Below are 23,321 nucleotides of genomic sequence, written 5' to 3'. Positions count from 1 at the left end.
TAGAAGAATGCTTTCTACGGTGCATCTATAAAAATTAGTGAGGGTTTTAGGGGACAGGCCAAATTTTTTTAGTTTTCTCAGGAAGGAGAAGGAGAGACTGGAGTGACTCTGATTTCCTGGAGTGTAGGAAACTGAGAGTTGACCTTATAAAGTCATGAGGGACACAGACAGTGTTTTATCCAGTGTAGGAGAGCACAAAACGAGAGAGCTTAGGTTTAGAATGAGAGGAGAACGACCAAAAGATATAGGAGCAGAATTAAGCTATTCAGCCAATCGAGTCTGCTCCACTATTCGATCATGGCTGATGGTTTTTTCTGCAACTCCATTCGTTTGGTCCCTCCCCCCACCTTGGCTTACCAATCAAAGGGAGGTAGGTTTTCAATACAGAGGGTGGTGGGTATATTGATCAAGCTGCCAGAGGTGTGTACAATTATAATGTTTAAAATACTTTTGGACAGGTACATGGATAGGGAAGATTTAGAGAGATAGGGGCCAAACCCAGGCAAATGGTCCTATCCTGGTTAGATAGTGTTGGGAGGAAGGGCCTGTTTCCATACTCTGTGACTCCATGACTAAGGTAGGATTAGATATCAAAGTTGAAAGTAATTTTATTATCAAAGTATATATATGTCACCAACACAACAATATTTATGTAAATGTTCAGAAAGCCACATAACAATCACCACTAGAATAGTCTGAAAGTTCCTGGCAATTGAGAATTGAGTCTGCTTGGCTTTGTCCATACCTCAGGTTTTACCAGCTTGAGCTGAGAAAAAATAATAACAACAATAATAACAAATAAGCTATAAATATCGAGTACACGAGTTGTAGAGTTCTTAAAAGTGAGTCCACCTGTTGTGGAATCAGTTCAGTGTTGGGGTGAGTGAAGTTATCCTCTCTGGTTCAGTAGCTGAATAGCTGAGGGATAATAACTGTTCCTGAAGCTGGTGGTTTGGGACTTGAGACTCCTGTACCTCCTTCCTGATTAAAGCAATGAAAAGAGGGGATAGCCTGCAGCTGAAAGAGATGGGAAAGTGGATCTTTCACATCTGTATTCACTCGGGAGACAGAAACAGAGTCCATAGAATTCAGGTGAAGTCTCAGTGGCATCATGGACCCTGTAAAGTTTACAGAGGAGGAGGTGTTTTCTGTATTGAGGCAAACTGGGGTAGATAAATCCCCAGGACCTGACAATTTGTTTCCTCAGACCCTATGGGAAGCCAGTACAGAAACTGCAGGGCGCCAGAAGATATTTAAAACATCCCTAGCCTTTGGTGAGGTGCCAGAGGATTGGAGGATAGCTAATGTTGTTCCACTGTTTAAGAAAGGCTCTAAGAATAAGCCAGGAGATTATAGACCAGTGGGCCTGAACTCAGTAGTGGAAAAGTTATTGGAAGTTATTTTAAGGGACCGAATATATAAGTATTTGGATAGACAGGGATTAATTAGGGATAGTCAACAGGGTTTTGTGCGCTGTAAGTCGTGTCTAACCAATCTTATAAGAGTTTTTTGAAGAAATCACCAGAAAAATTAATGAAGACAAGTAGTGGATGTTATCTACATTAACTTTAGCAAGGCACTTGACAAGGTCCCGCATGGGAGGTTGATCAAGAAAGATCAATCGCTTGGCATTCAACATGAGGTAGTAATTCAAGTTGGACATTGGCTTCATGGAAGAAGGCAGAAAGTGACTGGAGGCCTGTGACTAGTGGTGTGCCACAGGGGTTGGTGCTGGGTCCATTGTTATTTGTTATCTGTTCCAATGACTGGATGATACTGTGGCAAATTGGATCAGCAAATTTGCAGATGACACCAACATTGGGGGTATAGTGGACAGTGAGGAAGCTTGCAGCAGGATCTGGACCAGCTGGAAATATGGGCTGAAAAATGCGGATGGAATATAATGTAGATAAGTGTGAAGTGTTGGACTTTGGGAGGACTAACCAGGATAGGTCGTACCCGGTGAGCAGAAGGGCTCTGAGGAGTGTGGTGGAACAGAAGGGTCTGGGAATGCAGGCCCATAATTCCTTAAAAGTGGTCTCACAGGTAGATAGGGTCATAAAGAAAGCTTTTGGCACACTGGCCTTCATAAACCCATGTAATGAGTACAGGAGATGGGATGTTATGTTGAAGTTGTATAAGACATTGATGAGGCCTAATTTCAGAATCAGGTTTAATATCATTGACATGTATTGTGAAATTTATTATGTTGTGGCAGCAGCTCATTGCAATATATATACATACCTGCTGCTTGATGGTAGCAATGAGAAGGGGGCATGTCCCAGGTGATGGGGGTCCTTAATGATGATCGCCATCTTTTTCAGGCATTGCCTTTTGAAGCTGTCCTCAGTGTTGGGAAAGCTAACGCTCATGAAGGAGTTGGCTGAGTTTTCAACTTTTACAGCTTTTTCCGATCCTGTGCAGTGGCTGCTCCATACCAGACAGTGATGCATCCAGTTAGAATGCTCCAAATGGTACATCTGTAGAAATTTGTGAGTGCCTTTGGTGACATACCAATTTTCCTCAATCTCCTAATGAAATAAAGCCAGTGTCATGCCTTCTTGGCAATCACATCAATATGTTGGGCCCAGGGTAGATCCTCAGAGATGTTGACACCCAGGAACTAGAAACTGTTCACCCTTTCCACTTCTGATCCCTCAATGAGGATTGGAGTGTGTTCCCTCAACTTCCTCTTCCTGAAGTCCACAATCAATTCCTTGATCTTATGTTGAGTGCAAGGTTGTTGGTCCGACAGCATTCACCCAGCCAATCTATTTCACTCCTGTACACCACCTCGTCACCATCAGACTTTCCGCCAACAATAGTCACGTTGTCGGCAAATTTTAAGATGGTGTTTGAGCTGTGCTTAGCCGCTCAGTTGTAATTGTAGAGAGAGTAAAGCGGTGGGCTAAACGTCAATGTTGGTTGTCAGTGAGAAGATTTTACTTCCAATCCACACAGACTGTGGTCTCCCTGTGAGTTAGTTTCAGAGGAGGTATATAGAGGCCCCCAAGTTCTGGAGCTTTATGATTAGAAGTGAGGGTATGATTGTGTTGAATGCTGAGCTGTAGTCAATGAACAGCAGCCTGACGTGAGCATTACTATTGTCCAAATGGAGAGCCAGTGAGATCACATCCACTGTAGACCTATTGTTGCAATAGGCAAATTCCAGCAGGTCCATGTCTTGTTTAGGCAGGAGTTGATTGAGCAACCTCTCAAACCACTTCATTGCGGTAGACGTGACTGCCGCTAGATGATAGTCATTGAGTATTGGTCCAGCTTTGGTCACCAGCCTGCAGGAATGATAGAAATAAGATTGAAAGAGTGCAGAGAAAATTTACAAAGATGTTGCTAGGACTTGAGGGCCTGAGTTGTAGGGAAGGACTGAATAGGTTAGAAATTTATTCCCTGTAGTGTAGGAGAATGAGGGGAGATTTGATAGAGGTACACAGAAATTTGAGGGTTATAGATAGGGTAAATGCAAGCAGGCTCTTTCCACTGAGGTTGGGTGAGATGACAACCAGAGGTCATGGGTTAAGGGTGAAAGGTGAAAAGCTTAAGGGACACATAGGGGATCTTCAGTCAGAGGGTGGTGAGAGTGTGGAACAAGCTGTTTGCACAAATGGTGGCTGCAGAGTTGATTCCATCATTTAAGATAAATTTGGATACGTGCATGGATGGGAGAAGTATGGAGGACTATGATCTGGGTGCAGGTTGATGGTGCTAGGCAGGTTAATGGTTCAGCACGGACTAGATGGGCTGAAAGGCCTGTTTCTGTGCAGGCATGCTATGTTGGCACTGGAATGTATGGCATCAGTTGTGGACTGCCCTCCAGCACACCTTGTGTGTGCCGGTCTATACACAAACAGCACTTCAGTGTATGTTTTGATGTACGTGTGATAAGTAAATTTGCATCTTGATTCTAAACAGTGTGACATGAGCAGGGAGAGAGGCAATGGAACAGCGGCAGGACTCAACGAATGTCCTGTGTGGTATCTGATGTGCAATCATGGTTCAAGGATGGGGGCGGGGGGGATGAAAGCAAACAGTGGCTGACCTGAGCAAATTTCTACAAATGTACCGTGGAGAGCATTTTAACATTGCTTCACCACCTGGTATGAAAGAGCCACTGCACAGGATCGGAAAGAGCTGCAGAACTCTTCCAGCTCCATCATGGGTACTAGCCTCTTCAGCAGCAAGGGTTGTTGCCTCAGAAAGGTGGCATCCATCATTAAAACCCCCTCCCCATCACCGTCTTCTTCGTGCCACCATCAAGGAGGAGGTACGTGAGCCCAAAGACACACACTCAACATTTTAGGAACAGCTTCTTCCTGTCCACCATCAGATTTCTGAACAGTCCATAAACCCTACTTCACTATTTTTGCTCTCTTTTTATACACATTATAACATTTAATTTAAATTTTTCTTATATATATATTCCTTATTGTAATTTACAGTGTTTTTATGTCATGCACTGTACTGCTGCCACAAAACAACAAATTTCATGGCGTATGTCAGTGATAATAAATCTGATTCTGTACCTTCGGCTGGATCTTTACATCTGCACTGGTACTCTGTGTTCCATGCTCCCCTGCAGATCGACCATGACCCCAGAATGCCTGCCTACATCGCTACCCAAGGACCCCTCTCGCACACCATCCCCGACTTCTGGCAGGTGAGTTGATTCTGCAGAACTTCGGGTTTATTTCAGTTTGTTGTCACATCCAGTAGTTCAGTAGTTCCATTCAATATCAGAGAATGGATACAAGATACAACCTGAAATTCTTAGTCTCCGCACACATCCTCCAAACTGAAGAAAAAGCTCTAAAGAATGAATGACAGAGCAAAGACATAAGAACCCCAAAGCCCTCTGCCCCTCCCACACACAGCATCAACTCTCCCCCTCCCCGTGCCCCAATTATTGTAGCATAAAGCATCAACGTTCCCACCACCCCCATACAAACAACAGCAAAGCCCCCAAAGAGAGACCATGGTCTACAGTTCATCAAAAACTAACTGTTCTCTCCAAGGTTTTGACGTCCCACAGGCTCCCTCTCGCTCTCACTAACAAGGGAGAGACAGTTATCACTCCTTCCACCGTGGCAGGCAGACAACAGTCACTTTTTCGATGGGCCTAATTCTCCCCCTATGACTTACGTAATACTTATGGTAAAAAAATACAGAGACAAGCACAAAACATAGCATAGTACAGTCTAGTAATGCAACCTGAGGTAATGTATAAAGAATTGCATTTTTTTTGCACTATTTATCTTGTATTTTACAGTAATTTTGTGTCTTTGTACTGTACCGCTGTCACAAAACTACAAAACAAATATAAGACAGTGAAAATAAAGCTGATTCTGATAAAGTGACAACAATAGAAAAGGTCAAATTAAGGGTTCAAGAATGTGGCAGCACCTCTCTCCCAAGACGGCAATGGCTAATACCAGAGGACATCCCTTTAAGGTGACTAGAGGAAAGAGTAGGGTGTGTGTCAGAGGTGAGTATTTTACACAGAGTGGTGGGTGTGTGCAGTGCCCTGCCAGGAGCGGTGGTAGAGACAGGTACATTAGGGGCATTTAAGAAACTCTTTGTTAGGCACATAGATGATAGAAAAATGGAGGGCTATAAGGGAGTGAAGGGTTGGATTGATCTTGAGTAGGTACAACTTTGTGGGCCAAAGGGCCTGTACTGTGCCATAATGTTCCATGTTCACTGGGGAGGGCCTGTGAGAGAGGTTACTGGATCACAGCAGTGGGAAAGAAGCTGTTCTTGAATCTGGTCACCTCATCTGGACTTTTAGGCTCCTGTATCTTCTCCCAGAAGGTAGAAGAGAGAAAAGAAACTAGCCAGTGTGGCAGGCGTCCTTGGCAATAGTGTTAACCTTCGTGAGGAATGCACCATGAAGGTGGACTGGAGGAAGAAAGTGATGAGCTTGACGAGGCAGTGTTTATTTCTCTCTGCAGGTTCCGTTAGTCCAGAGCAAAGCTGTTGCTACACCATTCTGGTCAGGAGCTTGATGTCTATAGGGTAGTAACTGTTCCTGAACCTGGTGGTGTGGAACCTAAACCTCCTGTACCTCCTCTCTAATTTCAGCAACGAGAAGAAAATATGGCCTGGATGGTGGGCACTGGTCTCTTGTAGCAGCGCTGCATGCAAATGTGCTCAGTGGCTGGGAGGGCCTTCCCTGTGATGCACTGGGATATATCCACCACTTTTGTAGGCTTTTCCATTCCTGGGCATTGGTGCTTCCATAGCAGGCTGAGATGCAACCAGTTGGGGACCACTTTGCATCTACAGCAGTTTGTCAGAGTCTCAGATGACATGCTGAAAAGATGCAAACAAGTAGCGGTGCATTCAAGCATTCTCTGTGATGGTACTTATTCACTGGTCCCAGTGCAGATCTTCTGATAAGTTAAAGGAAGTAATTTACAGCGACTGACACAGGAATTTAAATGTGCACCCGCCCACCCACAGACTGGACGCACTAATTTCCAAACTCTGTGTCGTATCGATTGTATGCACGGGGGGGGGGGGGCACGGCCTTACTCCAAGCAGACAAATGTCTCCGCCCCACTGATGGTGGGTCTGTCCTGTTCCAGATGGTCTGGGAGAATGGCTGTACGGTGATCGTCATGCTGACCCCTCTGGTGGAGGACAGTGTCAGGCACTGCGACCGCTACTGGCCGGATGAGGGCTCCTCCCTCTACCACATCTACGAGGTGGGTCAGCCCAGTGTGGGGTTGTCGGTAATGGGGGTGGGCACCTGCCACAGACAGGGGAGTCGACCAAGATCCCATCGCAGTAGATACAATGGGCCGAATAGCCTAATTCTGCTCCTATGTTTTATTGTCTTATGGATTGCAGCGTTTGAGCACAAAGCTGGGATGACAGTGTCTGGGCAGAGCGGTGGGATCGCACTGTGCAGATGGTGAAGTGGGATTGCACTGTGTAGACTAAGATGGGATCTGTGCGGACGGTGAGGTGGCATCGCACTGTGCTATAAACTGAGATTGCACTGTGCAGAATAAGATGGGATCGCACTCTGCTGTCTGAGATGGGATTGCACTGTGTAGACTAAGGTGGGATTACACTGAGCAAAGAGTGAGGTGGGATCACACTGTACAGACTTAGATGGGATCACTGTGCAGAATAAGGGGATCGAACTGCTGTCTGAGATGGGATCACACTGTACAGACTAAGATGGGATCACTGTGCAGAATAAGATGGGATCGCATTGTGCAGTCTCTGGGATTGCGCTATGCAGACTAAGCTGAGTTAGGCATGCAGTACACTTGTTCACACTGTGCAACCTGGGCTGGGGTGATCTTACCCTCACCCCATCCACTTCACCGGCTGTGGCTCCCCACATCTCTGCACTTTAATCCTTCCCCTCTACCCTGCAGGTGAACCTGGTCTCCGAGCACATCTGGTGTGAGGACTTCCTCGTGCGCAGTTTCTACCTCAAGAACCTGCAGTCGCAGGAGACGCGTACGCTCACCCAATTCCACTTCCTCAGCTGGCCTGCCGAGGGAATCCCTTCCTCCACCCGCCCACTGCTGGACTTCCGGAGGTATGGAGCGTGGGAGCCGGGGTTCGAGGGCACTGGGACGAAAGGTGGTGGGTATCACCCTCAGACGTAGACCAGCATAGATGGCAGACCGTGGTCACCCTTTCTCAAACAAAGTAACCATATCAATCGTCAGTGTAGTTACTAGACTACAGATAGCCTCCAAACTGAGCGTGGACCAGACCAACTTCAGGGGCACCTCCTCATAAGATGAGGAGTCAAACTCCCTCTGCACTGACCCATCATGAAGAGTCAGTTCTGTATAGTAACTTACATCCAAACAATCTGAAAATTATTCCAACCTACACACAAGTTCGAAAAACTCTACAATTTGTTTTGTATCTCACACGTGCTGTTCCTGCCCTGGGAGAGTGTGATGGGACAGGTCAGAGGGAGCTCTACTCTGTGTCTGGTGGGACAGTGTAGAGGAAGCTTCACCATGTTATCACATCTAATCTATAGTGCTCCTGCCTGGGGCTGTTTAACAGGCTGGGCTGCAGACTGCCTGCAGTCAATGTTGGTTTTCCAAGTCCCAGATACTTGAACTAACCATCTCCTGACTCAGTGGCAGGATTTCATTGGGCCTGCCTTGCCCTATGAATCAGTTTAACTAACAATATCAGTAGGGAGAGGAAACAAGATTTCAGCATTTCACCCAACCCTTTGTGCTAGACAGGAGTCACAGTGTCTTTCCCCCAAAAGCGTTCAAAAAGCTAATATCCATTTGGTGTCTGGGATTCACACAAAATGCTGGAGGAACTCAGCAGGCCAGGCAGCATCTGTGATGACCTGCTGAGTTCTTCCAGCATTTTGTGTGTGTTGCCTGGATTTCCAGGGTCTGCAGATTTTCTCTTGTTGATGTCTGGGGTTGCCTGATTGGCTCGATTATCGCTGTTCAAAGCATCTGGTTAATACCCTCTCTCCCACTGAAAAAGCAGTGACTGGTCCTGGTTAGGAACTAACCGGCATGTGTGTTCGCCAACGAGGAGCTTTAATCTGTCTGCCTAACCTCTCCTTCCTCCCTCTTTAACCAGCGTTTCATTAACCCTGTGATGGCTGTCACCGTGTCGCTCCTTCCTGATGGTTCCCAGTGTCATTTTTGTGATTTGCAGCTAGTAATGTCAAATCCAGTTGCATAGTCACAAAAGTGATCATTGGTAGCCGTGCGTACCACACAAAGCAGTGGTGGAACCAGCTCTCCATCTTGCGTCCCTGCACCTTGTGTGGCTGGTGCTTTCTCCCCGAGCAAGGCTAGGTGGGGTGGGAGTTACAACACAGAACATGGAACAGTACAGGCTCTTCAGCCCACAATGTTGTGCCAACTGACTCAATGTCAGTCTAACCCTTCCCTCCCACATACACCTCCAATTTGGTATTATCAATGTGCCTATCCAAAAGTCTCTTAAATGCCCCTGATGTATCTGACTTCATCAGCACCTCCGACAGTGCATACCATGCACTCAGCATTCTGTGTTAAAAACTGACCTCTGACATCCCTCCTATACTTTCCTCCAATCACCTTAAAATTATACCCCTTCCTATTAGCCATTTCCACTCTGGGAGAAAAAGCCTCTGGCTGTCCACGCTGTCTTATTATTTTGTACACCTCCATCAAGTCACCTCTCATCCTCCTTCACTCCAACGAGAAAAACCCGAGCTCACTCAACCTATCCTCACAGGTGAGAGGGTGCAGAGGAGATTTACCAGGACGCTGCTTGGATGAGAGAGCATGTCTTGTGAAGATAGGTTAAGCGAGCTAAGACTTTGGAGGGAAGGAAGGTGAGAGGTGACATGATGGAGGTTATCAAGCTGATTGAATAGATAACCAGAGACTGGAAATGGCTAATACAAGAAGGCATGATTTTAAGGTGATTGGAGGAAAGTAAAGGGGATGTCAGAGGTAAGTGCTTTATATAAAGAGTGGTGGGTGTGTGGAACACCCTGCCGAGGGTGATGGTAAAGGCAGATGCATTAGGGACAACACACATCAAAGTTGCTGGTGAACGCAGCAGGCCAGGCAGCATCTCTAGGAAGAGGTACAGTCGATGTTTCAGGCCGAGACCCTTCGTCAGGACTAACTGAAGAAAGAGTGAGTAAGAGTTTTGAAAGTGGGAGGGGGAGGGGGAGATCCAAAATGATAGGAGAAGACAGGAGGGGGAGGGATGGAGCCAAGAGCTGGACAGGTGATTGGCAAAAGGGATACGAGAGGATCATGGGACAGGAGGCCCAGGGAGAAGGAAAAAGGGGAGGGGGGAAATCCAGAGGATGGGCAAGGGGTATAGTCAGAGGGACAGAGGGAGAAAAAAGAGAGAGAGAAAAAGAATGTGTGTATATAAATAAATAACGGGTGGGGTATGAGGGGGAGGTGGGGCATTAGCAGAAGTTTGAGAAGTTCATGCCATCAGGTTGGAGGCTACCCAGATGGAATATAAGGTGTTGTTCCTCCAACCTGAGTGTGGCTTCATCTTTATAGTAGGGGAGGCCGTGGATAGACATATCAGAATGGGAATGGGACATGGAATTAAAATGTGTGGCCACTGGGATATCCTGCTTTCTCTGGCGGACAGAGCATAGGTGTTCAGCGAAATGATCTCCCAGTCTGCGTCGGGTCTTGCCAATATATAGAAGGCCACATCGGGAGCACCGGACACAGTATATCACCCCAGCCAACTCACAGGTGAAGTGTCGCCTCACCTGGAAGGACTGTCTGGGGCCTTGAATGGTGGTAAGGGAGGAAGTGTAAGGGCATGTGTAGCACTTGTTCCGCTTACAAGGATAAGTGCCAGGAGGGAGATCGGTGGGGTGGACGAATGGACAAGGGAGTCGCGTAGGGAGCGATCCCTGCGGAAAGCAGAGAGGCGGGGAGGGAGAGATGTGCTTAGTGGTGGGATCCCGTTGGAGGTGGCGCAAGTTACGGAGAATAATATGTTGGACCTGGAGACTGGTGGGGTGGTAGGTGAGGACAAGGGGAACCCTATTCCTAGTGGGGTGGCGGGAGAATGGAGTGAGAGCAGATGTGCGTGAAATGGGGGAGATGTGTTTGAAAGCAAAATTGATGGTGAAGGAAGGGAAGCTCCTTTCTTTAAAAAAGGAGGACATCTCCCTCGTCCTGGAATGAAAAGCCTAATCCTGAAAGCAGATGCGGCGGAGATGGAGGAATTGCGAGAAGGGGATGTTTTCAAACTTCTGCTAATGCCCCACCTCCCCCTCGTACCCCATCTGTAATTTATTTATATACACACATTCTTTTTCTCTCAACACACATAAAAGTTGCTGGTTAAAGCAGCAGGCCAGGCAGCATCTCTAGGAAGAGGTACAGTCGACGTTTCAGGCTGAGACCCTTCGTCAGGACGAACTGAAGGAAGAGTTAGTAAGAGATTTGAAAGTGGGAGGGGAAGGGGGAGATCCAAAATGATAGGAGAAGACAGGAGGGGGAGGGATGGAGCCAAGAGCTGGACAGGTGATAGGCATAAGGGATACGAGAGGATCATGGGACAGGAGGTCCGGGAAGAAAGACGGGGGGTGGGGGAGACCCAGAGGATGGGCAAGGGGTATATTCAGAGGGACAGAGGGAGAAAAAGGAGAGTGAGAGAAAGAATGTGTGTATAAAAATAAGTAACAGATGGGGTACGAGGGGGAGGTGGGGCGTTAGCGGAAGTTAGAGAAGTCGATGTTCATGCCATCAGGTTGGAGGCTACCCAGACGGAATATAAGGTGTTGTTCCTCCAACCTGAGTGTGGCTTCATCTTTACAGTAGAGGAGGCCGTGGATAGACATGTCAGAATGGGAATGGGACGTGGAATTAAAATGTGTGGCCACTGGGAGATCCTGCTTTCTCTGGCAGACAGAGCGTAGATGTTCAGCAAAGCGGTCTTCCAGTCTGCGTCGGGTCTCGCCAATATATAGAAGGCCACATCGGGAGCACCGGACGCGGTATATCACCCCAGCCGACTCACAGGTGAGGTGTCGCCTCACCTGGAAGGACTGTTTGGGGCCCTGAATGGTGGTAAGGGAGAAAGTGTAAGGGCATGTGTAGCACTTGTTCCGCTTACACGGGTAAGTGCCAGGAGGGAGATCAGTGGGGAGGGATGGGGGGGGACGAATGGACAAGGGAGTTGCATAGGGAGCAATCCCTGCGGAATGCATGGGGGGGGAGGGAAAGATGTGCTTGGTGGTGGGATCTTTTTGGATTCCAGACCTAATCAGTTCCCCTCTACCACCACTCTGCTCCGTCTAGCGGAATTAGTCCTTACTCTTAATAATTTCTCCTTTGGCTCCTCCCACTTCCTCCAAACTAAAGGTGTAGCTATGGGCACCCATATGGGTCCTAGCTATGCCTGCCTTTTTGTTGGCTTTGTGGAACAATCTATGTTCCATGCCTATTCTGGTATCTGTCCCCCACTTTTCCTTTGCTACATTGACGACTGCATTGGCGCTGCTTCCTGCACACATGCAGAGCTCGTTGACTTTATTAACTTTGCCTCCAACTTTCACCCTGCCCTCAAGTTTACCTGGTCCATTTCCGACACCTCCCTCCCCTTTCTAGATCTTTCTGTCTCTGTTTCTGGAGACAGCTTATCCACTGATGTCTACTATAAGCCTACTGACTCTCACAGCTATCTGGACTATTCCTCTTCTCACCCTGTCTCTTGCAAAAACGCCATCCCCTTCTTGCAATTCCTCCGTCTCCGCCGCATCTGCTCTCAGGATGAGGCTTTTCATTCTAGGATGAGGGAGATGTCCTTTTTTAAAGAAAGGGGCTTCCCTTCCTCCACCATCAACTCTGCTCTCAAACGCATCTCCCCCATTTCACGTACATCTGCTCTCACTCCATCCTCCTGTCACCCCACTAGGAATAGGGTTCCCCTGGTCCTCACCTACCACCCCACCAGCCTCCGGGTCCAACATATTATTCTCCGTAACTTCCGCCACCTCCAACGGGATCCCACCACTAAGCACATCTTTCCCTCCCCCCTTCTCTCTGCATTCCGCAGGGATCGCTCCCTACGCAACTCCCTTGTCCATTCGTCCCCCCCATCCCTCCCCACTGATCTCCCTCCTGGCACTTATCCGTGTAAGCGGAACAAGTGCTACACATGCCCTTACACTTCCTCCCTCACCACCATTCAGGGCCCCAAACAGTTCATTCAGGTGAGGCGACACTTCACCTGTGAGTTGGCTGGGGTGATATACTGCGTCCGGTGCTCCCGATGTGGCCTTCTATATATTGGCGAGACCCGACGCAGACTGGGAGACCGCTTTGCTGAACATCTACGCTCTGTCCGCCAGAGAAAGCAGGATCTCCCAGTGGCCACACATTTTAATTCCACGTCCCATTCCCATTCTGACATGTCTATCCACGGCCTCCTCTACTGTAAAGATGAAGCCACACTCAGGTTGGAGGAACAACACCATATATTCCGTCTGGGTAGCCTTCAACGTGATGGCATGAACATCGACTTCTCTAACTTCCGCTAATGCCCCACCTCCCCCTCGTACCCCATCTGTTACTTATTTTTATACACACATTCTTTCTCTCACTCTCCTTTTTCTCCCTCTGTCCCTCTGACTATACCCCTTGCCCATCCTCTGGGTCCCCCGCCCCCTTGTCTTTCTTCCCGGACCTCCTGTCCCATGATCCTCTCATATCCCTTTTGCCAATCAACTGTCCAGCTCTTGGCTCCATCCCTCCCCCTCCTGTCTTCTCCTATCATTTTGGATCTCCCCCTCCCCCTCCAACTTTCAAATCCCTTACTCACTCTTCCTTCAGTTAGTCCTGACGAAGGGTCTCGGCCTGAAACGTCGACTGCACCTCTTCCTACAGATGCTGCCTGGCCTGCTGCGTTCACCAATTCCAAAGAAGAAGCATACAAATTAGCCAGAGAAAGTGGCTCACCTGAGGACTGGGAGAAATTCAGAGTTCAGCAGAGGAGGACAAAGAGCTTAATTAGGAAGGGGAAAAAAGATTATGAGAGAAAACTGGCAGGGAACATAAAAATGGACTGTAAAAGCTTTTATAGATATGTAAAAAGGAAAAGACTGGTTAAGACAAATGTAGGTCCCCTGCAGACAGAAACAGGTGAATTGATTATGGGGAGCAAGGACATGGCGGACCAATTGAATAATTACTTTGGTTCTGTCTTCACTAAGGAGGACATAAATAATCTTCCAGAAATAGTAGGGGCCAGAGGGTCCAGTGAGATGGAGGAACTGAGCGAAATACATGTTAGTAGGGAAGTGGTGTTAGGTAAATTGAAGGGATTGAAGGCAGATAAATCCCCAGGGCCAGATGGTCTGCATCCCAGAGTGCTTAAGGAAGTAGCCCAAGAAATAGTGGATGCATTAGTGATAATTTTTCAAAACTCGTTAGATTCTGGACTAGTTCCTGAGAATTGGAGGGTGGCTAATGTAACCCCACTTTTTAAAAAAGGAGGGAGAGAGAAACCAGGGAATTATAGTCCGGTTAGCCTAACGTCGGTGGTGGGGAAACTGCTGGAGTCAGTTATCAAAGATGTGATAACAGCACATTTGGAAAGCGGTGAAATGATCGGACAAAGTCAGCATGGATTTGTGAAAGGAAAATCATGTCTGACGAATCTCATAGAATTTTTTGAGGGTGTAACTAGTAGAGTGGATAGGGGAGAACCAGTGGATGTGGTATATTTGGATTTTCAGAAGGCTTTTGACAAGGTCCCACACAGGAGATTAGTGTGCAAACTTAAAGCACACAGTATGGGGGGTAAGGTATTGATGTGGGTGGAGAGTTGGTTAGCAGACAGGAAGCAAAGAGTGGGAATAAACGGGACCTTTTCAGAATGGCAGGCGGTGACTAGTGGGGTACCGCAAGGCTCAGTGCTGGGACCCCAGTTGTTTACAATATATATTAATGACTTGGATGAGGGAATTAAATGCAGCATCTCCAAGTTTGCGGATGACACGAAGCTGGGTGGCAGTGTTAGCTGTGAGGAGGATGCTAAGAGGATGCAGGGTGACTTGGATAGGTTGGGTAAGTGGGCAAATTCATGGCAGATGCAATTTAATGTGGATAAATGTGAAGTTATCCACTTTGGTGGCAAAAATAGGAAAACAGATTATTATCTGAATGGTGGCCGATTAGGAAAAGGGGAGGTGCAACGAGACCTGGGTGTCATTATACACCAGTCATTGAAAGTGGGCATGCAGGTACAGCAGGCGGTGAAAAAGGCGAATGGTATGCTGGCATTTATAGCGAGGGGATTTGAGTACAGGAGCAGGGAGGTACTACTGCAGTTGTACAAGGCCTTGGTGAGACCACACCTGGAGTATTGTGTGCAGTTTTGGTCCCCTAATCTGAGGAGAGACATCCTTGCCATAGAGGGAGTACAGAGAAGGTTCACCAGATTGATTCCTGGGATGGCAGGACTTTCATATGAAGAAAGACTGGATGAACTGGGCTTGTACTCGTTGGAATTTAGAAGATTGAGGGGGGATCTGATTGAAACGTATAAGATCCTAAAGGGATTGGACAGGCGAGATGCAGGAAGATTGTTACCGATGTTGGGGAAGTCCAGAACGAGGGGTCACAGTTTGAGGATAGAGGGGAAGCCTTTTAGGACTGAGATTAGGAAAAACTTCTTCACACAGAGAGTGGTGAATCTGTGGAATTCTCTGCCACAGGAAACAGTTGAGGCCAGTTCATTGGCTATATTTAAGAGGGAGTTAGATATGGCCCTTGTGGCTACGGGGGTCAGGGGGTATGGAGGGAAGGCTGGGGCGGTGTTCTGAGTTGGATGATCAGCCATGATCATAATAAATGGCGGTGCAGGCTCGAAGGGCCGAATGGCCTACTCCTGCACCGATTTTCTATGTTTCTATGTTTCTGTGTTCACCAGCAACTTTGATGTGTGTTGCTTGAATTTCCAGCATCTGCAGAATTCCTCGTGTAGTGATTAGGGACATTTAAGAAACATGGATGATAGAAAAATGGAGGGTTATATGTGAGGGAAGGGTTAAATTGATCTTGGAGTAGTTTTAAAGGTCAGCACAACATCGTGGGCCAGATTGCCTGTAGTTTGTTATACTGTTCTATATTCGATGTTCTTAGCATAGTGACTCTCATAGGAAAGATGTCATTATATTCTAAAGAGTGCAAGGGAGATTTTAAAGAATGTTGCCAGGACTTGAGCACCTGTGTTATAGGAGAGGTTGGTCAGGGTTAGGACTTTAGTGCCCGGAATGTTGGAGACTGGAGGGTGGGGGGTTACATAATGGAGGTGTATAAAATTATAGGGAGCATAGGTAGGGTGAACACACACTGTCTTTTCCCCAAGGAAAGGGAACCAACAACTCAAGGACATGGTTTTAAAATGGGTGGGGAATGATTCAAAAAGGGACTTGAGGGGCAACTTGGTCACCAAGAGGATAATGTGTGAATTGAATGAAGGAAGTGGTTGAAGCAGAGACAAGAAAGCATTTCATAGACATCAGGATAAGTACATGGATAGGAAAGAATTAGAGGGAAATGGACCAAGCTTGGCTGAACGGGACGATCTTAAGTCAGCATGGACATGTTGGGGACTGAATAACCTGCTTCGATGCTGTGTAACTCGGTGACTCTGATTCCTGCCCCCAAAGAGCCATAGAGGCTTAGTGTTTGAATAAACTTGGATACAGAGTATTAGGGCATTATCTTAATTTATACATTCACAGGATATCCCCACCAATGCCGGCATTTATTACCTATCCCCAAATTCCCCTGATCTGCTGAAGACCATTCTCGTTGTTGGTCTTGTGGTTGCCTGTAAGCCAGACTGGGTAAGGAGGGCAGACTTCCTAACCAGTAGTTTCTCAGTGGTCTCAATCAGTTTTATAACAATCCAATCACTTTTGCCAATGCCTGCCTTTCAGATTCAAATTCATTTATTTATCACGTGTACAATACTGTGCAAAAGTCTTATAGATATATAGCTAGGGTGCCTATGGTTTTTGCACAGATATATAGTGATAGTCATACTTTATTCATCCCGAGGTAAATTGGTTTTTGTTACATTTGCGCCATAAATAATAAATAGTAATAGAACCATAAATAGTTAAATAGTAATATGTAAATTATGCCAGTAAATTATGAAATAAGTCCAGGACGAGCCTATTGGCTCAGGGTGTCTGACCGTCCAAGGGAGGAGTTGTAAAGTTTGATGGCCACAGGCAGGAATGACTTCCTATGACGCTCAGTGCTGCTTCTCGGTGGAATGAGTCTCTGGCTGAATGTACTCCTGTGCCCACCCAGTACATTATGTAGTGGATGGGAGATATTGTCCAAGATGGCATGAAACTTAGACAGCATCCTCTTTTCAGACACCACCGTCAGAGAGTCCAGTTCCATCCCCACAACATCACTGGCCTTACGAATGAGTTTGTTGATTCTGTTGGTGTCTGCTACCCTCAGCCTGCTGCCCCAGCACACAACAACAGACATGATAGCACTGGCCTCCACAGACTCGTAGACCATCCTCAGCATCGTCCGGCAGATGTTAAAGGACCTCAGTCTCCTCAGGAAATAGAGATGGCTCTGACCCTTCTTGTAGACAGCCTCAGTGTTCTTAGACCAGTCCAGTTTATTGTCAATAGTTTTTGCACAGATATATAGCTAGGGTGCCTATGGCTTTTGCATAGATATATAGCTAGGGTGCCTATGGCTTTTGCATAGATATATAGCTAGCGTGCCTTTGGTTTTTGCACAGACATATAGCTAGCGTGCCTATGGTTTTTGCACAGATATATAGCTAGGGTGCCTATGGTTTTTGCACAGATATATACCTAAGGTGCCTATGGTTTTTGCACAGATATATAGCTAGGGTGCCTATGGTTTTTGCATAGATATATAGCTAGGGTGCCTATGGTTTTTGCACAGACATATAGCTAGCGTGCCTATGGGTTTTGCACAGATATATAGCTAGGGTGCCTATGGTTTTTGCACAGATATATAGCTAGGGTGCCTATGGTTTTTGCACAGATATATAGCTAGAGTGCCTATGGTTTTTGCACAGATATATAGCTAGGGTGCCTATGGTTTTTCAACAGATATATAGCTAGCGTACCTATGGTTTTTGCACCGATATATAGCTAGCGTGCCTATGGTTTTTGCACAGACATATAGCTAGGGTGCCTATGGTTTTCGCACAGATATATAGCTAAGGTGCCTATGGTTTTTGCACAGATATATAGCTAGGGTGCCTATGGTTTTTGCATAGATATATAGCTAGGGTGCCTATGGTTTTTGCACAGACATATAGCTAGCGTGCCTATGGGTTTTGCACAGATATATAGCTAGTGTGCCTATGGTTTTTGCACAGACATATAGCTAGTGTGGCTATGGTTTTTGCATAGATATATAGCTAGGGTGCCTGTGGTTTTTGCACAGATATATAGCTAGTGTGGCTATGGTTTTTGCACAGATATATAGCTAGGGTGCCTATGGTTTTTGCACAGATATATAGCTAGGGTGCCTATGGTTTTTGCACAGATAGATAGCTAGGGTGCCTATGGTTTTTGCACAGATATATAGCTAGCGTGCCTATGGTTTTTGCACAGATATATAGCTAAGGTGCCTATGGTTTTTGCACAGATATATAGCTAGCGTGCCTATGGTTTTTGCACAGATATATAGCTAGGGTGCCTATGGTTTTTGCACAGATATATAGCTAGTGTGCCTGTGGTTTTTACACAGATATATAGCTAGGGTGCCTATGGTTTTTGCACAGATATATAGCTAGAGTGCCTATGGTTTTTGCACAGATATATAGCTAGGGTGCCTATGGTTTTTGCACAGATATATAGCTAGAGTGCATATGGTTTTTGCACAGATATATAGCTAGTGTGCCTATGGTTTTTCAACAGATATATAGCTAGAGTGCCTATGGTTTTTGCACAGATATATAGCTAGTGTGCCTATGGTTTTTGCACAGATATATAGCGAGGGTGCCTGTGGTCTTTGCATAGATATATAGCTAGGGTGCCTATGGTTTTTGCATAGATATATAGCTAGAGTGCCTATGGTTTTTGCACAGACATATAGCTAGTGTGCCTGTAGTTTTTGCACAGATACATAGCTAGGGTGCCTACGGTTTTTGCATAGATATATAGCTAGCGTGCCTATGGTTTTTGCACAGATATATAGCTAGCGTGCCTATGGTTTTTGCACAGATATATAGCTAGCGTGCCTATGGTTTTTTGCACAGACATATAGCTAGGGTGCCTATGGTTTTTGCACAGATATATTGCTAGGGTGCCTATGGTTTTTGCACAGATATATAGCTAGGATGCCTATGGTTTTTCCACAGATATATACCTAAAGTGCCTATGTTTTTGGCACAGATAGATAGCTAGGGTGCCTATGGTTTTTGCACAGATATATAGCTAGGGTGCCTTTGGTTTTTGCACAGATATATAGCTAGGGTGCCTGTGGTCTTTGCACAGATATATAGCTAGGGTGCCTATGGTTTTTGCATAGATATATAGCTAGCGTGCCTATGGTTTTTGCACAGATAGATAACTAGGGTGCCTATAGTTTTTGCACAGACATATAGCTAGCATGCCTATGGTTTTTGCACAGATATATAGCTAGCGTGCCTATGGTTTTTGCACAGATATATAGCTAGAGTGCCTATGTTTTTGCACAGATATATAGCTAGGGTGCTGATGGTTTTTGCATAGATATATAGCTAGGGTGCCTGTGGTTTTTGCACAGACATATAGCTAGCGTGCCTATGGTTTTTGCACAGATATATAGCTAGGGTGCCTATGGTTTTTGCACAGATATATAGCTAGGGTGCCTATGGTTTTTGCACAGATATATAGCTAGTATGGCTATGGTTTTTGCACAGATATATAGATAGTGTGCCTATGGTTTTGCATAGATATATAGCTAGCGTGCCTATGGTTTTTGCACAGATATATAGCTAGTGTGCCTATAGTTTTTGCACAGATATATAGCTAGCGTGCCTATGGTTTTTGCACAGATATATAGCTAGGGTGCCTATGGTTTTTGCACAGATATATAGCTAAGGTGCCTATGGTTTTTGCACAGATATATAGCTAGCGTGCCTATGGTTTTTGCACAGACATATAGCTAGGGTGCCTATGGTTTTTGCACAGATATATAGCTGGTGTGGCTATGGTTTTTGCACAGATATATAGCTACGGTGCCTATGGTTTTTGCACAGATATATAGCTAGGGTGCCTATGGTTTTTGCACAGATATATAGCTAGGGTGCCTATGTTTTTCGCACAGATATATAGCTAGGGTGCCTATGGTTTTTGCACAGATATATAGCTAGGGTGCCTATGGTTTTTGCACAGATATATAGCTAGTGTGCCTATGGTTTTTGCACAGACATATAGCTAGGGTGCCTATGGTTTTTGCACAGATATATAGCTGGTGTGGCTATGGTTTTTGCACAGATAGATAACTAGGGTGCCAATGGTTTTTGCACAGATATATAGCTAGGGTGCCTATGGTTTTTGCACAGATATATAGCTAAGGTGCCTATGGTTTTTGCACAGATATATAGCTAGCGTGCCTATGGTTTTTGCACAGACATATAGCTAGGGTGCCTATGGTTTTTGCACAGATATATAGCTGGTGTGGCTATGGTTTTTGCACAGATATATAGCTAGGGTGCCTATGGTTTTTGCACAGATATATAGCTAGGGTGCCTATGTTTTTCGCACAGATGTATAGCTAGGGTGCCTATGGTTTTTGCACAGATATATAGCTAGGGTGCCTATGGTTTTTGCACAGATATATAGCTAGGGTGCCTATGGTTTTTGCACAGATATATAGCTAGGGTGCCTATGGTTTTTGCACAGATATATAGCTAGTGTGGCTATGGTTTTTGCACAGATATATAGCTAGTGTACCTATGTTTTTTGCAGAGATATATAGCTAGGGTGCCTATGGTTTTTGCAGAGACACATAGCTAGCGTGCCTATGGTTTTTGCACAGATATATAGCTAGGGTGCCTATGGTTTTTGCACAGATATATAGCTAGCGTGCCTATGGTTTTTGCACAGATATATAGCTAGGGTGCCTATCGTTTTTGCACTGATATATAGCTAGGGTGCCTACGGATTTTGCACAGATATATAGCTAGGGTGCCTATGGTTTTTGCACAGATATATAGCTAGGGTGCCTATGTTTTTCGCACAGATATATAGCTAGGGTGCCTATGGTTTTTGCACAGACATATAGCTAGGGTGCCTGTGGTTTTTGCACAGATATATAGCTAGAGTGCCTGTGGTTTTTGCACAGATATATAGCTAGAGTGCCTATGTTTTTCGCACAGATATATAGCTAGGGTGCCTATGGTTTTTGCACAGATATATATGAAGGCACAGATATATAGCTAGTGTGCCTGTGGTTTTTGCACAGATATATAGCTACGGTGCCTATGGTTTTTGCATAGATATATAGCTAGCGTGCCTGTATTTTTTGCACAGACATATAGCTAGGGTGTCTATGGTTTTTGCACAGATATATAGCTGGTGTGGCTATGGTTTTTTGCACAGATATATAGCTAGCGTGCCTATGGTTTTTGCACAGATATATAGCTAGAGTGCCTATGTTTTTCGCACAGATATATAGCTAGGGTGCCTATGGTTTTTGCACAGATATATAGCTAGGGTGCCTATGGTTTTTGCACAGATATATAGCTAGTGTGCCTATGGTTTTTGCACAGACATATAGCTAGGGTGCCTATGGTTTTTGCACAGATATATAGCTGGTGTGGCTATGGTTTTTGCACAGATATATAGCTACGGTGCCTATGGTTTTTGCACAGATATATAGCTAGGGTGCCTATGGTTTTTGCACAGATATATAGCTTGGGTGCCTATGGTTTTTGCACAGATATATAGCTAGGGTGCCTATGATTTTTGCACAGATATATAGCTAGTGTGGCTATGGTTTTTGCACAGATATATAGCTAGTGTGCCTATGGTTTTTGCAGAGATATATAGCTAGGGTGCCTATGGTTTTTGCAGAGACACATAGCTAGCGTGCCTATGGTTTTTGCACAGATATATAGCTAGGGTGCCTATGGTTTTTGCACAGATATATAGCTAGCGTGCCTATGGTTTTTGCACAGATATATAGCTAGGGTGCCTATGGTTTTTGCACTGATATATAGCTAGGGTGCCTATGGATTTTGCACAGATATATAGCTAGGGTGCCTATGGGTTTTGCACAGATATATAGCTAGTGTGCCTGTGGTTTTTGCACAGATATATAGCTAGAGTGCCTATGTTTTTCGCACAGATATATAGCTAGGGTGCCTATGGTTTTTGCACAGATATATAGCTAGAGTGCCTATGTTTTTCGCACAGATATATAGCTAGGGTGCCTATGGTTTTTGCACAGATATATATGAAGGCACAGATATATAGCTAGTGTGCCTGTGGTTTTTGCACAGATATATAGCTAGAGTGCCTATGTTTTTCGCACAGATATATAGCTAGGGTGCCTATGGTTTTTGCACAGATATATAGCTAGAGTGCCTATGTTTTTCGCACAGCTATATAGCTAGGGTGCCTATGGTTTTTGCACAGATATATATGAAGGCACAGATATATAGCTAGTGTGCCTGTGGTTTTTGCACAGATATATAGCTAGGGTGCCTATGGTTTTTGCACAGATATATAGCTAGGGTGCCTATGGTTTTTGCACCGATATATAGCTAGCGTGCCTATGGTTTTTGCACAGATATATAGCTAGGGTGCCTATGGTTTTTGCACAGATATATAGCTAGGGTGCCTATGGTTTTTGCACAGATATATAGCTAAGGTGCCTATGGTTTTTCCATAGATATATAGCTAAGGTGCCTATGGTTTTTGCACAGATATATAGCTAGGGTGCCTATGGTTTTTGCACCGATATATAGCTAGCGTGCCTATGGTTTTTGCACAGATATATAGCTAGAGTGCCTATGGTTTTTGCACAGATATATAGCTTGCATGCCTATGGTTTTTGCACAGACATATAGCTAGCGTGCCTATGGTTTTTGCACAGATATATAGCTAAGGTGCCTATGGTTTTTGCACAGATATATAGCTAGGGTGCCTATGGTTTTTGCACAGATATATAGCTAAGGTGCCTATGGTTTTTGCACCGATATATAGCTAGCGTGCCTATGGTTTTTGCACCGATATATAGCTAGCGTGCCTATGGTTTTTGCACAGATATATAGCTAGGGTGCCTATGGTTTTTGCACAGATATATAGCTAGGGTGCCTATGGTTTTTGCACAGATATATAGCTAAGGTGCCTATGGTTTTTGCATAGATATATAGCTAAGGTGCCTATGGTTTTTGCACAGATATATAGCTAGGGTGCCTATGGTTTTTGCACCGATATATAGCTAGCGTGCCTATGGTTTTTGCACAGATATATAGCTAGGGTGCCTATGGTTTTTGCACCGATATATAGCTAGGGTGCCTATGGTTTTTGCACAGATATATAGCTAGGGTGCCTATGGTTTTTGCACCGATATATAGCTAGCATGCCTATGGTTTTTGCACCGATATATAGCTAGCGTGCCTATGGTTTTTGCACAGATATATAGCTAGGGTGCCTATGGTTTTTGCACAGATATATAGCTAGTGTGCCTATGGTTTTTGCACCGATATATAGCTAGCGTGCCTATGGTTTTTGCACAGACATATAGCTAGTGTGGCTATGGTTTTTGCACAGACATATAGCTAGTGTGCCTACGTTTTTT

The 23,321-nt window shown here is 45.4% G+C and overlaps 1 protein-coding gene across 2 annotated transcripts in view; it reads left to right on the top strand.

Moving 5' to 3' along the window:
* The window catches only part of ptprna (protein tyrosine phosphatase receptor type Na), a 271,076-nt gene that overhangs the window by 225,679 nt on the left and 22,076 nt on the right, over window positions 1-23,321 (top strand). For both annotated transcript variants that reach the window (XM_072260998.1, XM_072260997.1), the window contains 3 exons: window positions 4,598-4,675; window positions 6,603-6,722; window positions 7,407-7,573. In XM_072260998.1, the coding sequence (XP_072117099.1) occupies window positions 4,598-4,675; window positions 6,603-6,722; window positions 7,407-7,573 (365 nt within the window). The remainder of the gene's footprint in view (window positions 1-4,597; window positions 4,676-6,602; window positions 6,723-7,406; window positions 7,574-23,321) is intronic.

Source organism: Mobula birostris, chromosome 6 (genome assembly GCF_030028105.1).
Source record: "Mobula birostris isolate sMobBir1 chromosome 6, sMobBir1.hap1, whole genome shotgun sequence".
NCBI classification, from domain to species: Eukaryota; Metazoa; Chordata; class Chondrichthyes; order Myliobatiformes; family Myliobatidae; genus Mobula; species Mobula birostris.
Note: the sequence above shows the minus strand (reverse complement) of the source record. Positions and strands in the feature narration are given on the sequence as shown.